General features: G+C 38.8%; 1 protein-coding gene across 2 annotated transcripts in view; it reads left to right on the top strand.

Annotated features, from left to right (window-relative positions):
• The window catches only part of NOXRED1 (NADP dependent oxidoreductase domain containing 1), a 16,417-nt gene extending 985 nt beyond the window's left edge, over positions 1–15,432 (top strand). Inside the window, exons 1-7 of one of the 2 annotated variants that reach the window (XM_006184583.3) lie at positions 1,206–1,343; positions 3,194–3,365; positions 5,039–5,226; positions 8,937–9,117; positions 9,718–9,869; positions 10,453–10,675; positions 15,078–15,432. In XM_006184583.3, coding sequence (XP_006184645.2) covers positions 1,274–1,343; positions 3,194–3,365; positions 5,039–5,226; positions 8,937–9,117; positions 9,718–9,869; positions 10,453–10,675; positions 15,078–15,258 — 1,167 coding nt within the window. In that variant the 5' untranslated portion in view covers positions 1,206–1,273 and the 3' untranslated portion in view covers positions 15,259–15,432. Of the gene's footprint in view, positions 1–1,205; positions 1,344–3,193; positions 3,366–5,038; positions 5,227–8,936; positions 9,118–9,717; positions 9,870–10,452; positions 10,676–15,077 lie in introns of those variants that run through there. The other variant, XM_014559126.2, reaches the window with a different exon arrangement.

Raw genomic sequence — 15,432 nt, 5'->3', positions numbered from 1 at the left:
ATTCAGCAGCCTAGCAACACTTCAAGGTTATGGAGTAACAGTGCTTATGGCAAAGCAAGGCCGTATGGTTAACAGAAGGAGCACTGCCTCTAGCAAAAGACCTGGCCTCTTGTCGCAGCTCGACCACTGACAAGCTGTGTGATGCTGGATGAGTCCCTTCTCTCCAGACTCATCTTAATCTGTAATAGGAGGGAACGATTCTCGGAGTGTATAGAATCCTATGGTCCCATGACTGTGTGGAGCAGGTAAAGTGGAGGGAGGAAAAGAAGTTGCTCATACAGTGGCACGCAGCAGGCTTTGAGGCAGTGTGGTTCTCATCTGAGGGCAATTTTGCCCTCCTAGGAGATGTGTCAATGTCTGGAGACATGTTTTGTAGCCACAACTGGTTGGAGCTACTGGCATCTAGTGGATAGAGGCCAGGGATGCTACGAAATATCCTACAGTGCACAAACGGCTCCCTACAACAAAGAATTATCCTGCCCAAAATGTCAGTAGTGCCATTGCTGAGAAAGCCTACTTTAAGGGGATCACATTCCATTGTTTGCTCCTCCACTTTGCAGTCTTCCTTGCAATTCCGGATAACCTCATGCCCGGTTCTTATCCTGATCAACTGTCTAGCTGTTGAAGAAGCAGGAGTTTAATTTGCTAAAGTTATTGGCTGGTCTTCAAATAAAAAATGGTAACTTGACTAGTGTATGAGGGTTCCTTTAGAGAAGCAGAACCACTTGGAATATATAGTCCATCAATCTGTCTATCTAATCTATACATGGGATTCATTAGAAGGCTTTGACCTTGCTCAAGTATGGCAATTGGTTAAGCAGTCTCTGGAAGGTTGTCTTCATGTTGGTAGAGCTAGAAATCTGTAGCGCAGGCAGTGGGGAAGAGAAGATGGATAAAAAACTGAGAGGGGGAGCAAGGACGAGCTGGAGACCCATGGGGATGGACTTAAACTCCTGCCCATTCTCACAACCTCCAACCTGATGAAGTGAGTGTCCTCCAAGGGGAGCTCACTGGTGGCCTTTGTCACGCAGCTGAACACCCCTGGCTCACGAGTGTGAGAAGCTGCAGGAGGATCCGGGGGAAGGTGAAACAGTTGCAGGCCCAACTGCTGCCCCACAGCAACAGAGCCGCCCACAGACAGCCAGACAGAGCGCCTGCCCCAGCCTTGCACACAAACACAGACTGGTGGCTGCTGCACCTTCACCTGTGATCCTGCGTGGAAACCTCTTACCATACACCCTAACTAGAAACACAGGGAAAAGAATGCTGGCAAATGGAGTTCAGCCTAGCCAACTGGATGTGTTACAAAGCCACAACCACTGGATCCCCATTTTTGAGAATGCGTAAGTAAAGGATGAGTCTAGAATCCACGTTTGTCCAAGTTAGCCTGCGCCGCGTTGTCTTGCTGAGCTGCAAGGTTTTGAGCTTCTCTTTCCTTTGGATCAGGAAACCTCACTTGCAACATTAGGATGGCCTACCCACAGTTTTGGTCTAAGAAAGGGTTTCTTAGGCTTGAGAACTTCTGTGCTCTTCACTTCAAGTTCAGGAGACTTTGCTTTTAAAGAGATTGAAAGAGTGAACTAACAGGCCTCCTAGGAAAGGGATTAGAGAAGCCAGACACAAAGGGTTGTATTTTGTATGATTCTGTTCATGTGAAATATCCATAAAAGGAAAATCCATAGAGATAAGAAACATTAGTAGTTGCCAGCGGTTGAGGGGGGTGGGGAGGAAGTGGGGAGAAACTGTTTAACGGGTATAGAGTTTCCTTTGGTGGGGGATGAAAATGTTTTGGAACTAAAGGTAGTGGGTGTACAACACTGAATGTACTGAATTGTTCACTTTTGAATGGCTGTTTTGTAAATTTCACCTCAGTAAAGTTTTAATAAGAAAATTATAGAGATGAGTAGCTTTGAATTATGATCTCAATTTTGCCATTGCTGTAAAATAGGTTATTTGAATATTATTGATTTTTCCCAGCCTTATTGAGGTATAATTGACAAATAAAAATTATATATATTTAAGTTGTACAATATAACGATTTGATATACATTGTGAAATGATTACCACAGTCAAGTTAATTGACATTTCCATCACCTCACAGTTACCTTTTTTTTGTGGTGAGAACACTTAAGATCTACTCTCAGCAAATTTCAAGTAGATAATATGTTATTATTAACTATAGTCACTATGATGTACATTAGGTCCCTGGAATTTATGTATTGTTTTATTACTTTATTATTATTTATTCATTGACTTCTTGAACACAAAAAAGGGCTTGAAAAATAACTCCTTGAGCAGTGCTAAGATCTGTATGATAGTCTAGTCTGCAAAACAAAAAACAAAAAACAATTAGAAGTCCAGAACCTTCTGTCGGGAAAAGGAGGATCCCATACTGCCCTGGTATAGTACTCCAAGAAGTAAAGAAGGAATTCACACCTTCATGTTTCAGGTCCAGAAAACCTCTAGGTAGGGCTGGCCCTTTAAGACTCAAAGACTGAAGTAATCTGGTAGTTAAGGAGTCATAATGACAAGTTTCTTGGGTAATTTTCTCTGGAAATGTAGCTCTTACCCTCCAGGACTGGAAGTACTGAGGAGCAGAGCCATCTTCTCAGTTTGATTAGTGAGATACCTATATAGAGGGGGGATGCGAGGGGAGATAGAGACAGAGACAGAGAAGGGCTTATACATCTCTGGCTTCATTTTCTAAAATCTAGGTATCCCTGCTCTAGACAGGGGACTGTGATATTTAGTTTGGGTTCTTTTCTACCCTCTGGGGAACACAGAGTTAGTGAAAGGGGAGCATTTCTGTGAAATGTGGTCTAAATACTCAGTCCTATTTCTAAAACCTTGGGGAGAATGAAAGGGAGAAGGTCCTGGCCCAAGAGCACCTGTGAAACCCATTACTACTGTAAGTGCACCTGCTGAGAAAAGCGTCTGGAGCCTATGTGGAGGAAGGTTACTTTGGATTTTGTCCAGATTTCTCATGAATCTAGTATTTCTGATTCATGGGGAGTCAGTGCTTAGGAATCCTCCAAGACTCACACTTGGAGAAGTGGATGGGTTCAGAACTGGGAGGACAGAGGTGCTGAAGCCACCATCAGGAGAGCCTGGGACTTGGGCGCACACACCCTCCTGATAGACTCTTTCCTCTTCCAAGACAGGGAGCCAAATTAACTGGTATCTGTCTCTGCAGGAGATGCTGGCTTGGAAATGGACATGCTAGAGGACCTTAAGTCCCTGCAGTTTGAGTATGGGATTCAAGAGGAAGACCGTAGCTGGCTGTATTTGCTGGGCCGTTCTCATGGGCTAATGATCAAGGCCTGTGCCCATGCAGCTTTCTTCTGCAAGCTACTTCGTAATTTGAGGTAAGCTATGTTGCCAAGATCAGGCAGACGGAGAAGAATCTCACTGCAGAGAATCTAAATGACATAAACTTATTATTTTGGAGAATAACTTTGGCAGGGGGAGTGTCTTCCAAGTACTCCTGGTCTGAAAATGTCAGGGAAATGCATACCCAGGTCCCTTGGCTGCGGTTATGTAATAAAACATGGATTAGCAGTGATTTCCTTTCCAATCAGTGAGTAGACTGATGAAATCACTCATTCACTCATTCATTCATTCATTCATCTGTTCATTCACTCCCTCATTGGGATGACCACCTTGTCTTCCACAGCTACTAAGGACTAACCATTCCATGGCTGTTGGCTGAAAATGGGGTTGGTTTTCCCTTTAGGGGCTGAGCTAACAGTGGAATGCTTCCCATAAAAAAGCCTGCTGGGACTTTGGGTCCCTATGGCCGGATGACTTGCCTGAAAACAGGAATACTGATTTGCAAAGACGTTTTTCTGATGCTTAAATAGGAGGTGTATGAGAGCCAAGTACCTAGGACTAAGCACCTAGATTCTGTAACTCTAGGTCACCAGTGGAACATTTGTTCCCCACTCCCACCCTCACCCCTCAGTTTACTTCTCAGTTTACTTTTCTCTGAAATTAGATGAATTCCTAGACAATGGGACCAGCTCTGAATTGAACACGCTAGAGACACGGCACATATCCAAGGAGCAGACCCCTCAAGGAGTTGGCTGACTGGCTGATTGATAAGGACACATAAATCTATTGGCAGCATCCAAGATGAGTGATGAGAAACTGATATGTGAAACTTCCAGGAGGCATTTTCTATTTGGAAGGATCAGGCACAGAGAGAAAATGTTCTCCTTGTAACCAAGAGAGACACCTTAAATAGAATGTGGCTTGCGATGCTTATGTGGAAACTCCAGAACTTTTAAGACTCCACTTTTCACAGAAATACAGAACAAATATAGGATTGTCATGTAACAATATAAAACAATGCCTTATGTATTCGGAGGTCCAACTTTGTTCATCTTGAGCCACTGAAACACATCCACAACCAACAATAAGTGACCCTCTGGAAAGAGTGGCCTCAAACTCTTAATCCTCAGTTTCTTAAGTCTGTTTTCCCTTATAAACCATTTACTTTTATAAATCATTATGTTTGAAAAAGGCTAAGTTACTTGGTTTTCTGGGTTTGTGCAGACCTGAAATTGCAAACTAGAAAGAGGAGGTGTTATGGTAGGAGAGGGGTGCACTGGTCCTGATGGAGATGGAAACTGACAGCTGTCTGCACAGGAAAACAATAAAGGATAAAGTGTAACAGGCGCAGCTCACAGTGATGGTCCTGAGCCAAAGAAACAGTTAAATATTCAGACCTTGTGTTTAAAAGGCAGAGAAATACACAGTTTACATCACCAAAAAAATGTTTATTTACGAATGTTTTAAACAAGTTTGATCCTTTGAAGAGGTATGCTTTACTTCCTGGAAAATTCACTCAGGAGGAAGATTTCATTCCCTAGTGATGCTAGATCCATGGGACATAACTGGAATGCTTCTCTCTGAAGTACTTAGGGTGTCATAGCAGGCTGCATTTGAGGAACTTAAAGTAGAGAACATCAAAGTTTGACAGTCAAGAAGGGCTGCGCGGTGTGTGTGTATTTATGTATGTGTCTGTGTCATTCTCCAGAGAGTCATTCTCCAAAAAATCATCACAGGAGAAGAAAATTTCAGAAGACATTCCTGATGATGATGAGTTAAAGGTGGGCATCATTGGAGGCGGCCACCTGGGGAAGCAGCTGGCTCATACACTGCTTCAGCTTGTCCCCATCCCTGCAGAGAGCCTGCGGATCTCCACACGGAGGCCAGAGGCCCTGGGTGAGGAGCACTGAGTGGTAGAAAGGGGGCTTGGGTGTGTTCTTTAGGTGGTGATGAGGCTGTTCTGAAAGGGTCCCTCAAAAGAGGAATCCTCTCACGCAGCATGCTGAGTCCTCAGTTTGCTAGCCCTGAGAAAAGCCAGAGAGATGCTTTTTTAACTTGTTCCTTAAAGCAGTTTTCTTCTCCACTTAAATGTTTTATATCCATCTCTCTTTCCTGTGCCCTTGATGGCCAGATATCTTTGATACAGAGAATCTTTCCAAACAGAGTTCAGATCTTCTAATTGGACCAGTTAGAGTCTGGTGGGTGTTTACCATTTCCAAACACTTGGCCTTATTTTTTAAAAAATAACATTTACTAAAAAACTTTAAAAATGTTTTGTAATGATTCCATTTACTAATCTATGGTGATAGAAATCAGAACAGTGGTGTTGGTCATAATGTAAGTTGGTGCAGCCACTATGGAGGACAGTATGGAGGTTCCTTAAAAAACTAAAAGCAGACTTACCATATGATCCAGCACTCCCACTCCTGGGCATATATCTGGAGAAAACTATAATTCAAAAAGACACATGCACCCCAATCTTCATAGCAACACTATTTACAATAGCCAAGATGTGGAAACAACCTAAATGTCCATCGACAGATGACTGGATAAAGAAGATGAGGGGTGTGTGTTTATATACATATACATATACACATACATACACAATGGAATATTACTCAGCCATAAAAAGAATGAAATAATACCATTTGCAGCAACATAGATGGACCTAGAGAGTATCATTTTAAGTGAAGTAAGTCAGACAGAGAAAGACAAATATCATATGATATCACTTATAGGTAGAATCTAAAAAAATATACAAATTTTATTTACAAACCAGAAATAGACTCACAGACTAGAAAACAAACTATGGTTACCAAAGGGGAAGAGGTGTGGAGGGATAAGAGATTGGGATTATCAGATACACACTACTATATATAAAATAGATAGACAGCAAGGACCTACGGTATAGCACAGGGAACTATATTCAATTTCTTGTAACAAGCTATAATGGAAAAGAATTTGAAAATATATGTGTGTATATATATATATATGTATATGTATATGTATAACTGAATCACTTTGCTGTACACCTAAAACTAACACTGTAAATCAGTTACACTTAAATAAAAAATTTTTAAAAATTAAAACAAAACAAAAAAAGAAATCAGGGCAGTGGTTGCTTCAGGGGATATTGAAAAGAGGCCTGAAGGAACTTCCTGTGACGATGGAAATATTCTATATCTTGGGAGAGATTTGAGTTACATGGGTATATGGATTTGTCAAAAATGATCAAACTATTTACTTCAGATCTATGTGTTGCACTGTATGTAAATTATACTTCAATAATTTCAAAGTGTAAAGTAATACATGCATATTATAGAAAGTTTAGAAAATTATAGGGAAGTAAATAACTACCTTTAAGCCTCTTACCAAGATTATAATTTCCTTCCCATTTTTTTCTCTGATTATAACAGATTGTATCAGTAATTGATACTATACAAAGTTTTTGTATCCTCCTTTTTTCACTTTTCTCATATTACTTAACATTCTTCAAAATCATGATTCTAAGTTTGTGTAGTATTCCTAAGTATGACTTTATGATAATTTATGTAACTGTGCCTTATTTAGTAGGACATCTTCAGACATAATTTAAAAAACAAAACTACTAGGTCAGAGAACAGGTACAGCTTTATTAAGATATGCTTTGTATACAGTCAACTACGCATTTAAAAAGTATACAATTTGATGTTTTGACACATGTATCCTTCTATGAAACTGTCAGCACAATCAAGAATGAACACATCCGTCACCCCAAAAAGGTTCCTCTTAATCCTTATCTCTCTACCTCTGCACAGCCCCCAACTCAGGAAACCAATAATCTGATCTCTCTCACTACTGTTTTGCTTGCATTTTATAGAATTTTATATTTAATGAACTCATACCATTTGTACTTTTTTTTTTTGGATCTTCTTTCACCTGCATAATTATTTTGAGATATATCCATGCTGCTTCGTGTATTGATATCCTTTTTATTTCTGAGTAGTGTTTCACTGCATGGATATTCTGTAGCTCATCTGTTGATAGATATGCAAGTAATTTCCAGTTTGGGGCTATTACAAGTAAAGCTGCTATGAACATTTATGAACAAATATTGCCAAGAAGAAATACTTTAATTTTTCTTTGGTAAACACTTGGGAGTGGGATGGCTGAGTCATATAGTAGGTATACTTAATTCTTAAAGAAACTTCTGATATATTTTTTCAAATTGACCTCCAAAAGATGTTCAGGTATAAACTTTTATCAGCCCTGTATAAGAATACCCAGTTTACAACATGCTTGTTAATTCTGAGAATCTTATTTTTAGATTGCCACTTTAATATGCCTTTAAAATTTTTCTTGTCTTAATATGTCTTTCATTGATCATTAGAAGAGTTAAGTATTTTTATAGGCTTATTACTATTTCATCATTTTTGAGTTCTTTTTTGTCCAATTTTTCTGTTGGAGTGCCTGTATTTTTTTTCTTACTGATTTGTAAATGTTCTTTCTATATTAAGGAAACTAAAAAAATCTTACCACTCAAGGCAGTTTCTTAAATCTCATCAATAGGACCAGTAAATATGATATTTCAATAAAGTACATATATTCTTTGGGAAGCAATATGTTTATTAATAAAATTAAAGTTATAGAATATCTCTGCATGTTGTATAAGAAAGCAAGAATTCAAAACGCTCAGCATCAGTTTCTATGCACTTTTGAAAATTACACATGCAAGAAGAGTGAGTTGTACGTGTTTTCTGAACTTCCTCTTTGGCCTGTGCATCTTCCTTCCTGGAAGTAGTTGAGTACCCAGACAACCTCGGCATCAAATGTATCATGTACTCGTGGTGGTGATGATAAGAGCTGACCTCTCCCAATGCATAATATTCTGTTTTCCAATAACACTTAAAACACACTACCATATGTAGCTTACACTTTTACTTTCCAGAATCCAGATCACAATAAGTACAAATCAAATAATTAACTATCAAGGAGTGTTTTTGTGCAACTACATGAGTGATCACATTTCTCTCTATATTTATAAATATCTTGTTAACGTTAAATTGTGTATACTTTACTGAAACTGTAAGCATATTTTTCCAAATTCATCCCAGCCTCTGCCCTATGCTCTTGCACTCATTCAGTCTTTCCCACCACTTCAAGCCAGTTAAGCTATTTAACTTTGGCCCAGTCACATAATTCTTGAAGCCTCAGTTTCCTCATCTATAATATGGAAAAATAGTAACCTCTGCCTCATAAGGTCCTTGTGAGGATTCCCTAGATAATGTATGTAAAGTACTTTGTACATTAGCTGGTACATGATAAATTCAGTAAATTGAAGCAGAAGGCTTTATTCAGACTTTTTTCTTCCAAAAAAAAAAAAAAATCTGAAAAATTCTAGCATTCAGTCTAAACGTAAGACAGGGATGAGTTATCTTACAGTCTCAAGCACTGCTGCAGTGTCACCAGCTGCCGTGGTCATGGGGTTAGGGCATTGAATGAGGGAATCTCTTCTGATTTATATGGTGATGAGATTTGAGATAAAATAATTGTCATCTTCTCCCAGTTGATGCTGAAGTCAAACTCCTTTGTATTGTGATCTTTCTGACTTCCTTTATCCCTCCCAGGTGAGTTCAAGAAACTGGGAATCCAGTGCTTTTACCGTAACTCTTCCCTGGTGCAGTGGGCCAACGTGATATTCCTCTGCTGCCTGCCGTCTCAGCTGCCTAACATCTGTGTAGAAATTCAAACCAGCCTTGAAAAGGCCTGCATTGTGTACAGCTTTGTAGCTGCCATCCCAATACCCAGGTATCTTGTTAGGGTGAGCACAGGACTGGCAGAACTGCTCTGTCTCCTCATCTCCATCCAGCCCCTACCTCTTGGAGTAGATCATTCCCAGTCAGAGGTGGAAGTAGCTTCATCGGCAGAAGGACTCAGCCAGCCTTTGTAATTGTGTCTTCCCCACTTCTCCAAAACCAACAGCACTGGTGGGTGGGACATTTTCTTTGATGTGCACATGTTTAGAACTGCAATAGAGCACTGCTTCCTACTACTTGAAGCTGACTAGTGGTCCCTTGTACATCAGTGAGAAGGGAGACCACCAGCCAATAAGCAGTATGAAACAGCATGAAAAGTGATTGAGAGCATGTGTCAAATATTATTTTTGTACCCCTATTGTCTAAGCCAGTGCTTGGCACTTGATTACCATCCATAAGTGTTTGTGAGGTGGACAGATGAACAATCCAGCTAAGAAGTGGTGCCCCAGCACTGACCCACACCTGCATTTGCCTTTGAGCAGTGCTGTGCAGGGGACTAGGTTGTTGGGCCTGGATGTGGACTCAGTGGATCACGTAGTGGTTTACTCCAGTCCTGGCTCTGTACTCCCTGTCTTGGTGGCTTTACTTTCAGGTTGAAACACCTACTGAACCACACCAATATCTTGCGGCCTCAGTATCAGTGTGTTGAAGATCTTGACAATATCTGGGGGGCCAATAAGGAAATCACAGCTGCTCTCCAAGATCCTGTGATTCTTCAGGCTACCTGCCCCTACAGTCCTGCTGGTATTGGCTCACCATATTATTGACACTTGACAATTAACTTCCTCTCATCCTCTTGCTATTTTATTAAATCCCTGTGTGTGTGTGTATGTGTGTGTGTGTGTGTATTTATAACTACAAGCTAGATACATTCTCAACTATTTAAGTTTTGTATGGGAGCAGCTTTGATGGCAAAAAAGTAGCCTTTATTATGGAAACCTGAGAAGTGTGATTAATCAGACCCTTTAGAGTGAGTTGGAAACAACCAGATGGGAGAGCCTATTTGAACAGGAGGATGTAGCGTCTGGGACTAACTGGCTTTTCTTTGCTGTGATCTTGCAGTTTTCCTTATTGGCAAGGACCATTCTAGAGATTTCTAGAGATGCATTTGTCATTAGCAATGTCTACATTAGCCTATCTGTCCACCTGTGATAGAGTCAACATATGTTATGAAGGGCACAAACAGGGCTCTTGGCCTGGGAAGGAGGGTTTGCTTTTCTTGAGGTTCATAAAACCAAGCTGTCTTGGAAAAAAGGTGGCTTTGCTAGGCTCCCTGCAAACCTTTTTGGTGGTGCTAACTGGTATTTCCTTTCTCATTGACATTTAGGGGGAATAATCCTCAATGTCAAGTGGTTGGAAGGCGTGTTCTATGCAGCCATAAACACCTGCACAAGAAAGGACATGTCCCACTCACAAGTGCTGCAGCTTCTAAATGAACTATTCCTCTCTGTGCACTTCGAGACCTGTGGGAAAGACGGAGCATCCTGCCGAAAATTTCAAGTACAAGATTTTGTCAGCAAAGCCTATGCTGAGAACCTGTCTCAGAAAAGGTAAGGTATCAGAGAGCTGGCCAGTCTAACTTCTCCCACACTGTTGTCTCAGCAGATGCTTTTTATCTTTGTCCTTTCATGTTATCTTTAAAATTTATAAAAACAATACTTTCTTATAAAAAAGTCTAGTAATGGAAAAGTGAGAACCTGCCTTTGCCCCCCAAATCCCATTTCCTAGACTTTACCTCTGATGGTTTTTGTATTTTTGTCTTTTTACCTATGCATTTACAAACATATATTTATATTGTCATAATGTGAATGCTTACCTATATCTATATATGCATTTTAGAAACATGGGGACTACATGTGCTTACTATGTCATGGATACCGTTCTATGTTAGTATAATCATATCAGCATCAATTATGAGCACTGTGTGGGCATCCCTTGGATACATTTATTTAACTACATGTATTCATGCTTATTTCCTCTTGATGGCAGTGTGGGTCCCCCTGCCCCACATTTTGCATACAGGGCTGCTTTGAACATTTTTGTATTTAAACTTTGCACACTTGTACCAGTAGAATTTCTGGGTCAGAGGTTTAATATATATATACTATATATAGTATGTTTGATAGGTAGTCCCAAAATCGCTCATCAAAAATGTGGTGCTTACTTACATTTCTACCAGTTGTGTTTGAGAGTGCCATTTATGTATAGCTTGATAACTACTAGATCATTCTTTTTAATCTTTAATAATCTAATAGGGACAAATTGTTGCTTTTTGTTTTTCTTTTTCTTTTGTGTAGCGAAAACTTTTAAAGGATTTATTTAGGAAAGGAAAAGTACACCTCCAAGAACAGGAGGCTAGCTGATCCAGAGGAGGAAAAAGCCTGTTGCTCTTGTTACTTCCATGTCACTAAATTCACTAGACATTGTAAAATCCTTTTCTTCCTTGGCTATTGAACACACCATTCTTCTTGAAGCCATCACTTCTCTTGGTTTCCATGAAACCCTCACATTCTCTTCGTTTTCCTCCTGCTCCTCCAGTCCCTCCTTTGCCCGCTCGTCTTCTGCCCCATCCTTAAGTCTGGGAGTTTTCAGGACTCTGTCCCAGGCCTTTTCTTCTCATTATACACTTTGTTCCTGGGTGATCATTTCCCCTTGGGGACTTAGGTTGCCATTTCCACTCTGACAGCACGTGACTCTGTGTCTCTAGCCTAGGTGTCAATTTGGTGCCCAGGTAAGGTCATACTCACCATCTCCACCAAAACTCAGCTTGCCCAAAAGCACACCTGCTCTCATGCCTGCTCCTCCAGTGTTTCTTATCTAAGCACATGCTCCTTCCCCGAGCTGTTCCAGCCAGAACCCTGGAAGTAAACCTTGACCTTCCCCCTCTCTTATGTGTTGTATTCTAATTAATCACCAATGGCCTGTGATACACTTTCAGTTTGGGAATTTTCCTTCCCCCTTATCCTGGGATTCCCTTCACCTCTCTCTTGTGTTGGATCTCTTTTTCCTATATACCTCTTCCTCTGGCTTGGTTTACTTCTTCATTATGATAGAATATGTCCTCCTCCAGTACTTCCTTAGAAAAGGCTGCATAGGAAGTAATTTTTAGAGACTATGTCTGAAAATGTTTTTATTCTAACCTAACATTTTATTGACAATATAGCCAGGTGTAGAATCTAGGTTAGAAGTCATTTTCCCTCAGAATTTTGAAGGCATTTCTCCATCGTCTTTTAGCTTTTAGAGTTGCTGTTGAGAGGTACAGTGCCATTCTAATTCAATTCATGCTTTGTCTGAAACTTGTTTCTTTTCTCTCAGGAAGCTAGGACCTTTTGACCTCAGTATCCTGAAATTGTATGTGTCATGATGTGGGTCTATTTTTCTGTTATTGAAGTATAGTTGATTTACAATGTTGTGTTAGTTTCTGGTGTACAGCACAGTGATTCAGTTATACATACGCATATATATACTTTTTCATGTTCTTTTTCATTATAGGCTATTACAAGGTATTGAATATAGTTCCCTGTGTTATACAGTAGGACCTTGTTGTTTATCTATTTTATATATAGTAGTGTGTATCTCTCTCTGCCAGTTCCAAACTCCTAATGTATCCCTCCCCTACCTTTCCCTCCTGGTAACCATAAGTTCATTTTCTATGTCTGTGAATCTATTTCTGGTTTATAAATAAAATTTGTATCTTTTTTTAGATTTCACATATAAGTGATATCATATGACATTTGTCTTTGTCTGACTTACTTCACTTAATATGATAATCTTTAGGTCCATCCATGTTGCTGTAAATGACATTATTCCATTCTTTTTTATGGCTGAGTAATATTCCATTGTATATATATGTATGTATAAATGCATACCACATCTTCTTTATCCAGTCATCTTTTGGTGGACACTTAGGTTGCTTCCATGTCTTGGCTATTGTAAGAAGTGCTGCTTTCAACAGTGGGGTATGTATATTTTTTCAAATTAATTTTCTTCAAATACACGCCCAGGAGTGGGGTGGCTGGATCCTGTGGTAACTCTATTTTTAGTTTTCTAATCTTTGTTTTTATAAAGTCTGAAGCCATATCATCTGATGAATAGTTCATAATTTTTCTATTTTCTTAGTGGATTATACCTTTTAATTGTATATTCCCCCCTTCTAAAAAACATTTTTTAATTTACATATAGTTATTAAGAAATCATACAAAGAAATCCCAGGAACCCATTTATCCAGTTTCCCCCAATGGTACAAACCATAGTACAGTATCTATATATAGGCATTGTAAAACTATAGTACAATACCACAACCAGGATATTGACACTGATACAGTCAAGATACAGAACAGTTCTATAACTAGAAATCCTTCATGTTGGCCCCTCCTCCCCAACTTGACAACCATGGAACTGTTCTCCATTTTTATGATTTTGTCATTTCAAGAATGTTATATAAATGGAATCATATATTATGCAACCTTTGGGGATTGGTCTTTTTCACTCAGCATAATGCTCTGGAGATTCATCCAAGTTGCTGTGTGCATCAATAGTTTATTCCTTTTTATTGCTGAGTACTATTCATGGCATGTATGTACCATAGTTTGTTTAATCACTCACCTGTTGAAGGACATCTGGGATGTTTCCAGTTTGGGGCTATTTTGAATAAAGATAATATGAATATTCATGTATAGGTTTTTGTGTAAACATAAGTTTTAATTTCTCTGGCACAAATGCTCTGGTGTGCAATGACTACGTCATAAGGTGGTTGCGTGTTTATTTTTTTAAGACACTGCCAAACTGCTTTTCAAAGTAGTTGTATCCTTTTACATCACTAGCAATGTTTGATTTAGTTTCTCTGCGTCCTCACCAGTATTTGGTATTATCACTAATTTTTGTTTTACCATTATATCTATAGCTCAATTTGTGGAGAATTGACATCTTTATAATGTTGAGTTTTCCCATCCATGTACACAGTATGTCTCTCCATCTGTATAGATCTCCTTTGATTTATTTCATCAGCATTTTGTAGTTTTCAGTATGCAAGTCCTATATATGCTTTGTTAGATTTACACCTAAGTATTCTGCTTTGTGTGTGTGTGAAAGGAATTACATTTTTAATTTTGGTGCTCAAATGTTCATTACATATATATATATATATATATATATATATATATATATATATGTATACATACAGTTGATTTTTGTATATTTTATATCCTGCAACCTTGCTGAACTCATTTATTCTAGATTTTTTGTAGATTCTTTTGGATCTTCTACATAGACATTCATGTCATCTATAAATAGGTACAGTTTCATTTCTTCCTTTCCAATCTTTATGCCTTTTATTTTCTTTTCTTGCCTTATTGCACTGGCTACAACTTCCAGTAGTATGTTGGATAAGTGTGGTGACAGCAGATATCCTTGCCTCACTCCTGATCATTTTAGCACTATAAAACCCTATGTCTTAATGCTTTTTAATTGAATTCCACTAGAGACTAATACTTAACTGCCTCATTTTTACTTGCATATTAACTTCTACTTCTTTCTCTATACAGTTAAAGAGGATATCTTTTTTTAAAAAGAGGATAGCATAAAAGAAATGAGGTCTTTTCCATTCCTAATGTCCATGATCCTCTTATGTATTTTCTTTCTAAATTCAAGGAAAATATACTGAAAAGGATGTCAATTTCATTATCATAATCATTCTCTAATTGTGAATTCCTCTCCAAATGCACTTAGAGAATTGTACAAAAGTGTGAAAACTCGTAAGTACAATTAAATTGACATACTGAATAGCTCCAGCTGAATTTTTAATTTAACTATGAATTTTAATTAGTTTGATATAGAAAATGAAGAACCTTATTTCCAAGTGGAGGAAAACTTTCTTTAAAGGAAGTGTTTAACGGCAAAATCATATGTATTGAACAGACATAAAAAAGTAACAGTATTTTTTTCCTACTCCAGGCCTTTCCCCTGGTTTGATCTGACTGCTGTGCAACTCAAAGAAACTCCCTTTAGCCAGTATCTCTCAAACAGCACTGCTCTCCAGGACCATCTTACCCATCTATATTGTGACTCATTTGGCATCTCCCTAACCAAACAACAACAGCCAACAGAGGTTTCCAAGGGTTCTCTATCGCAATAAGAGACCAGACTTCAGGAGTCAGGATTTCTCCCTCTACAATGGTTGTACCCTGATTATCACAATTGACAGTGGAAGTTATGTATGGTGTTTGCCATATGTTAGACAATAAGGAATTAGAAAATTGTACTGATGGCTCTTTAAAATGTAGAATAAAATAAGACATCCTTTACATCA

This window comes from Camelus ferus, chromosome 6, assembly GCF_009834535.1.
Source record: "Camelus ferus isolate YT-003-E chromosome 6, BCGSAC_Cfer_1.0, whole genome shotgun sequence".
NCBI lineage: Eukaryota > Metazoa > Chordata > Mammalia > Artiodactyla > Camelidae > Camelus > Camelus ferus.
Note: the sequence above shows the minus strand (reverse complement) of the source record. Positions and strands in the feature narration are given on the sequence as shown.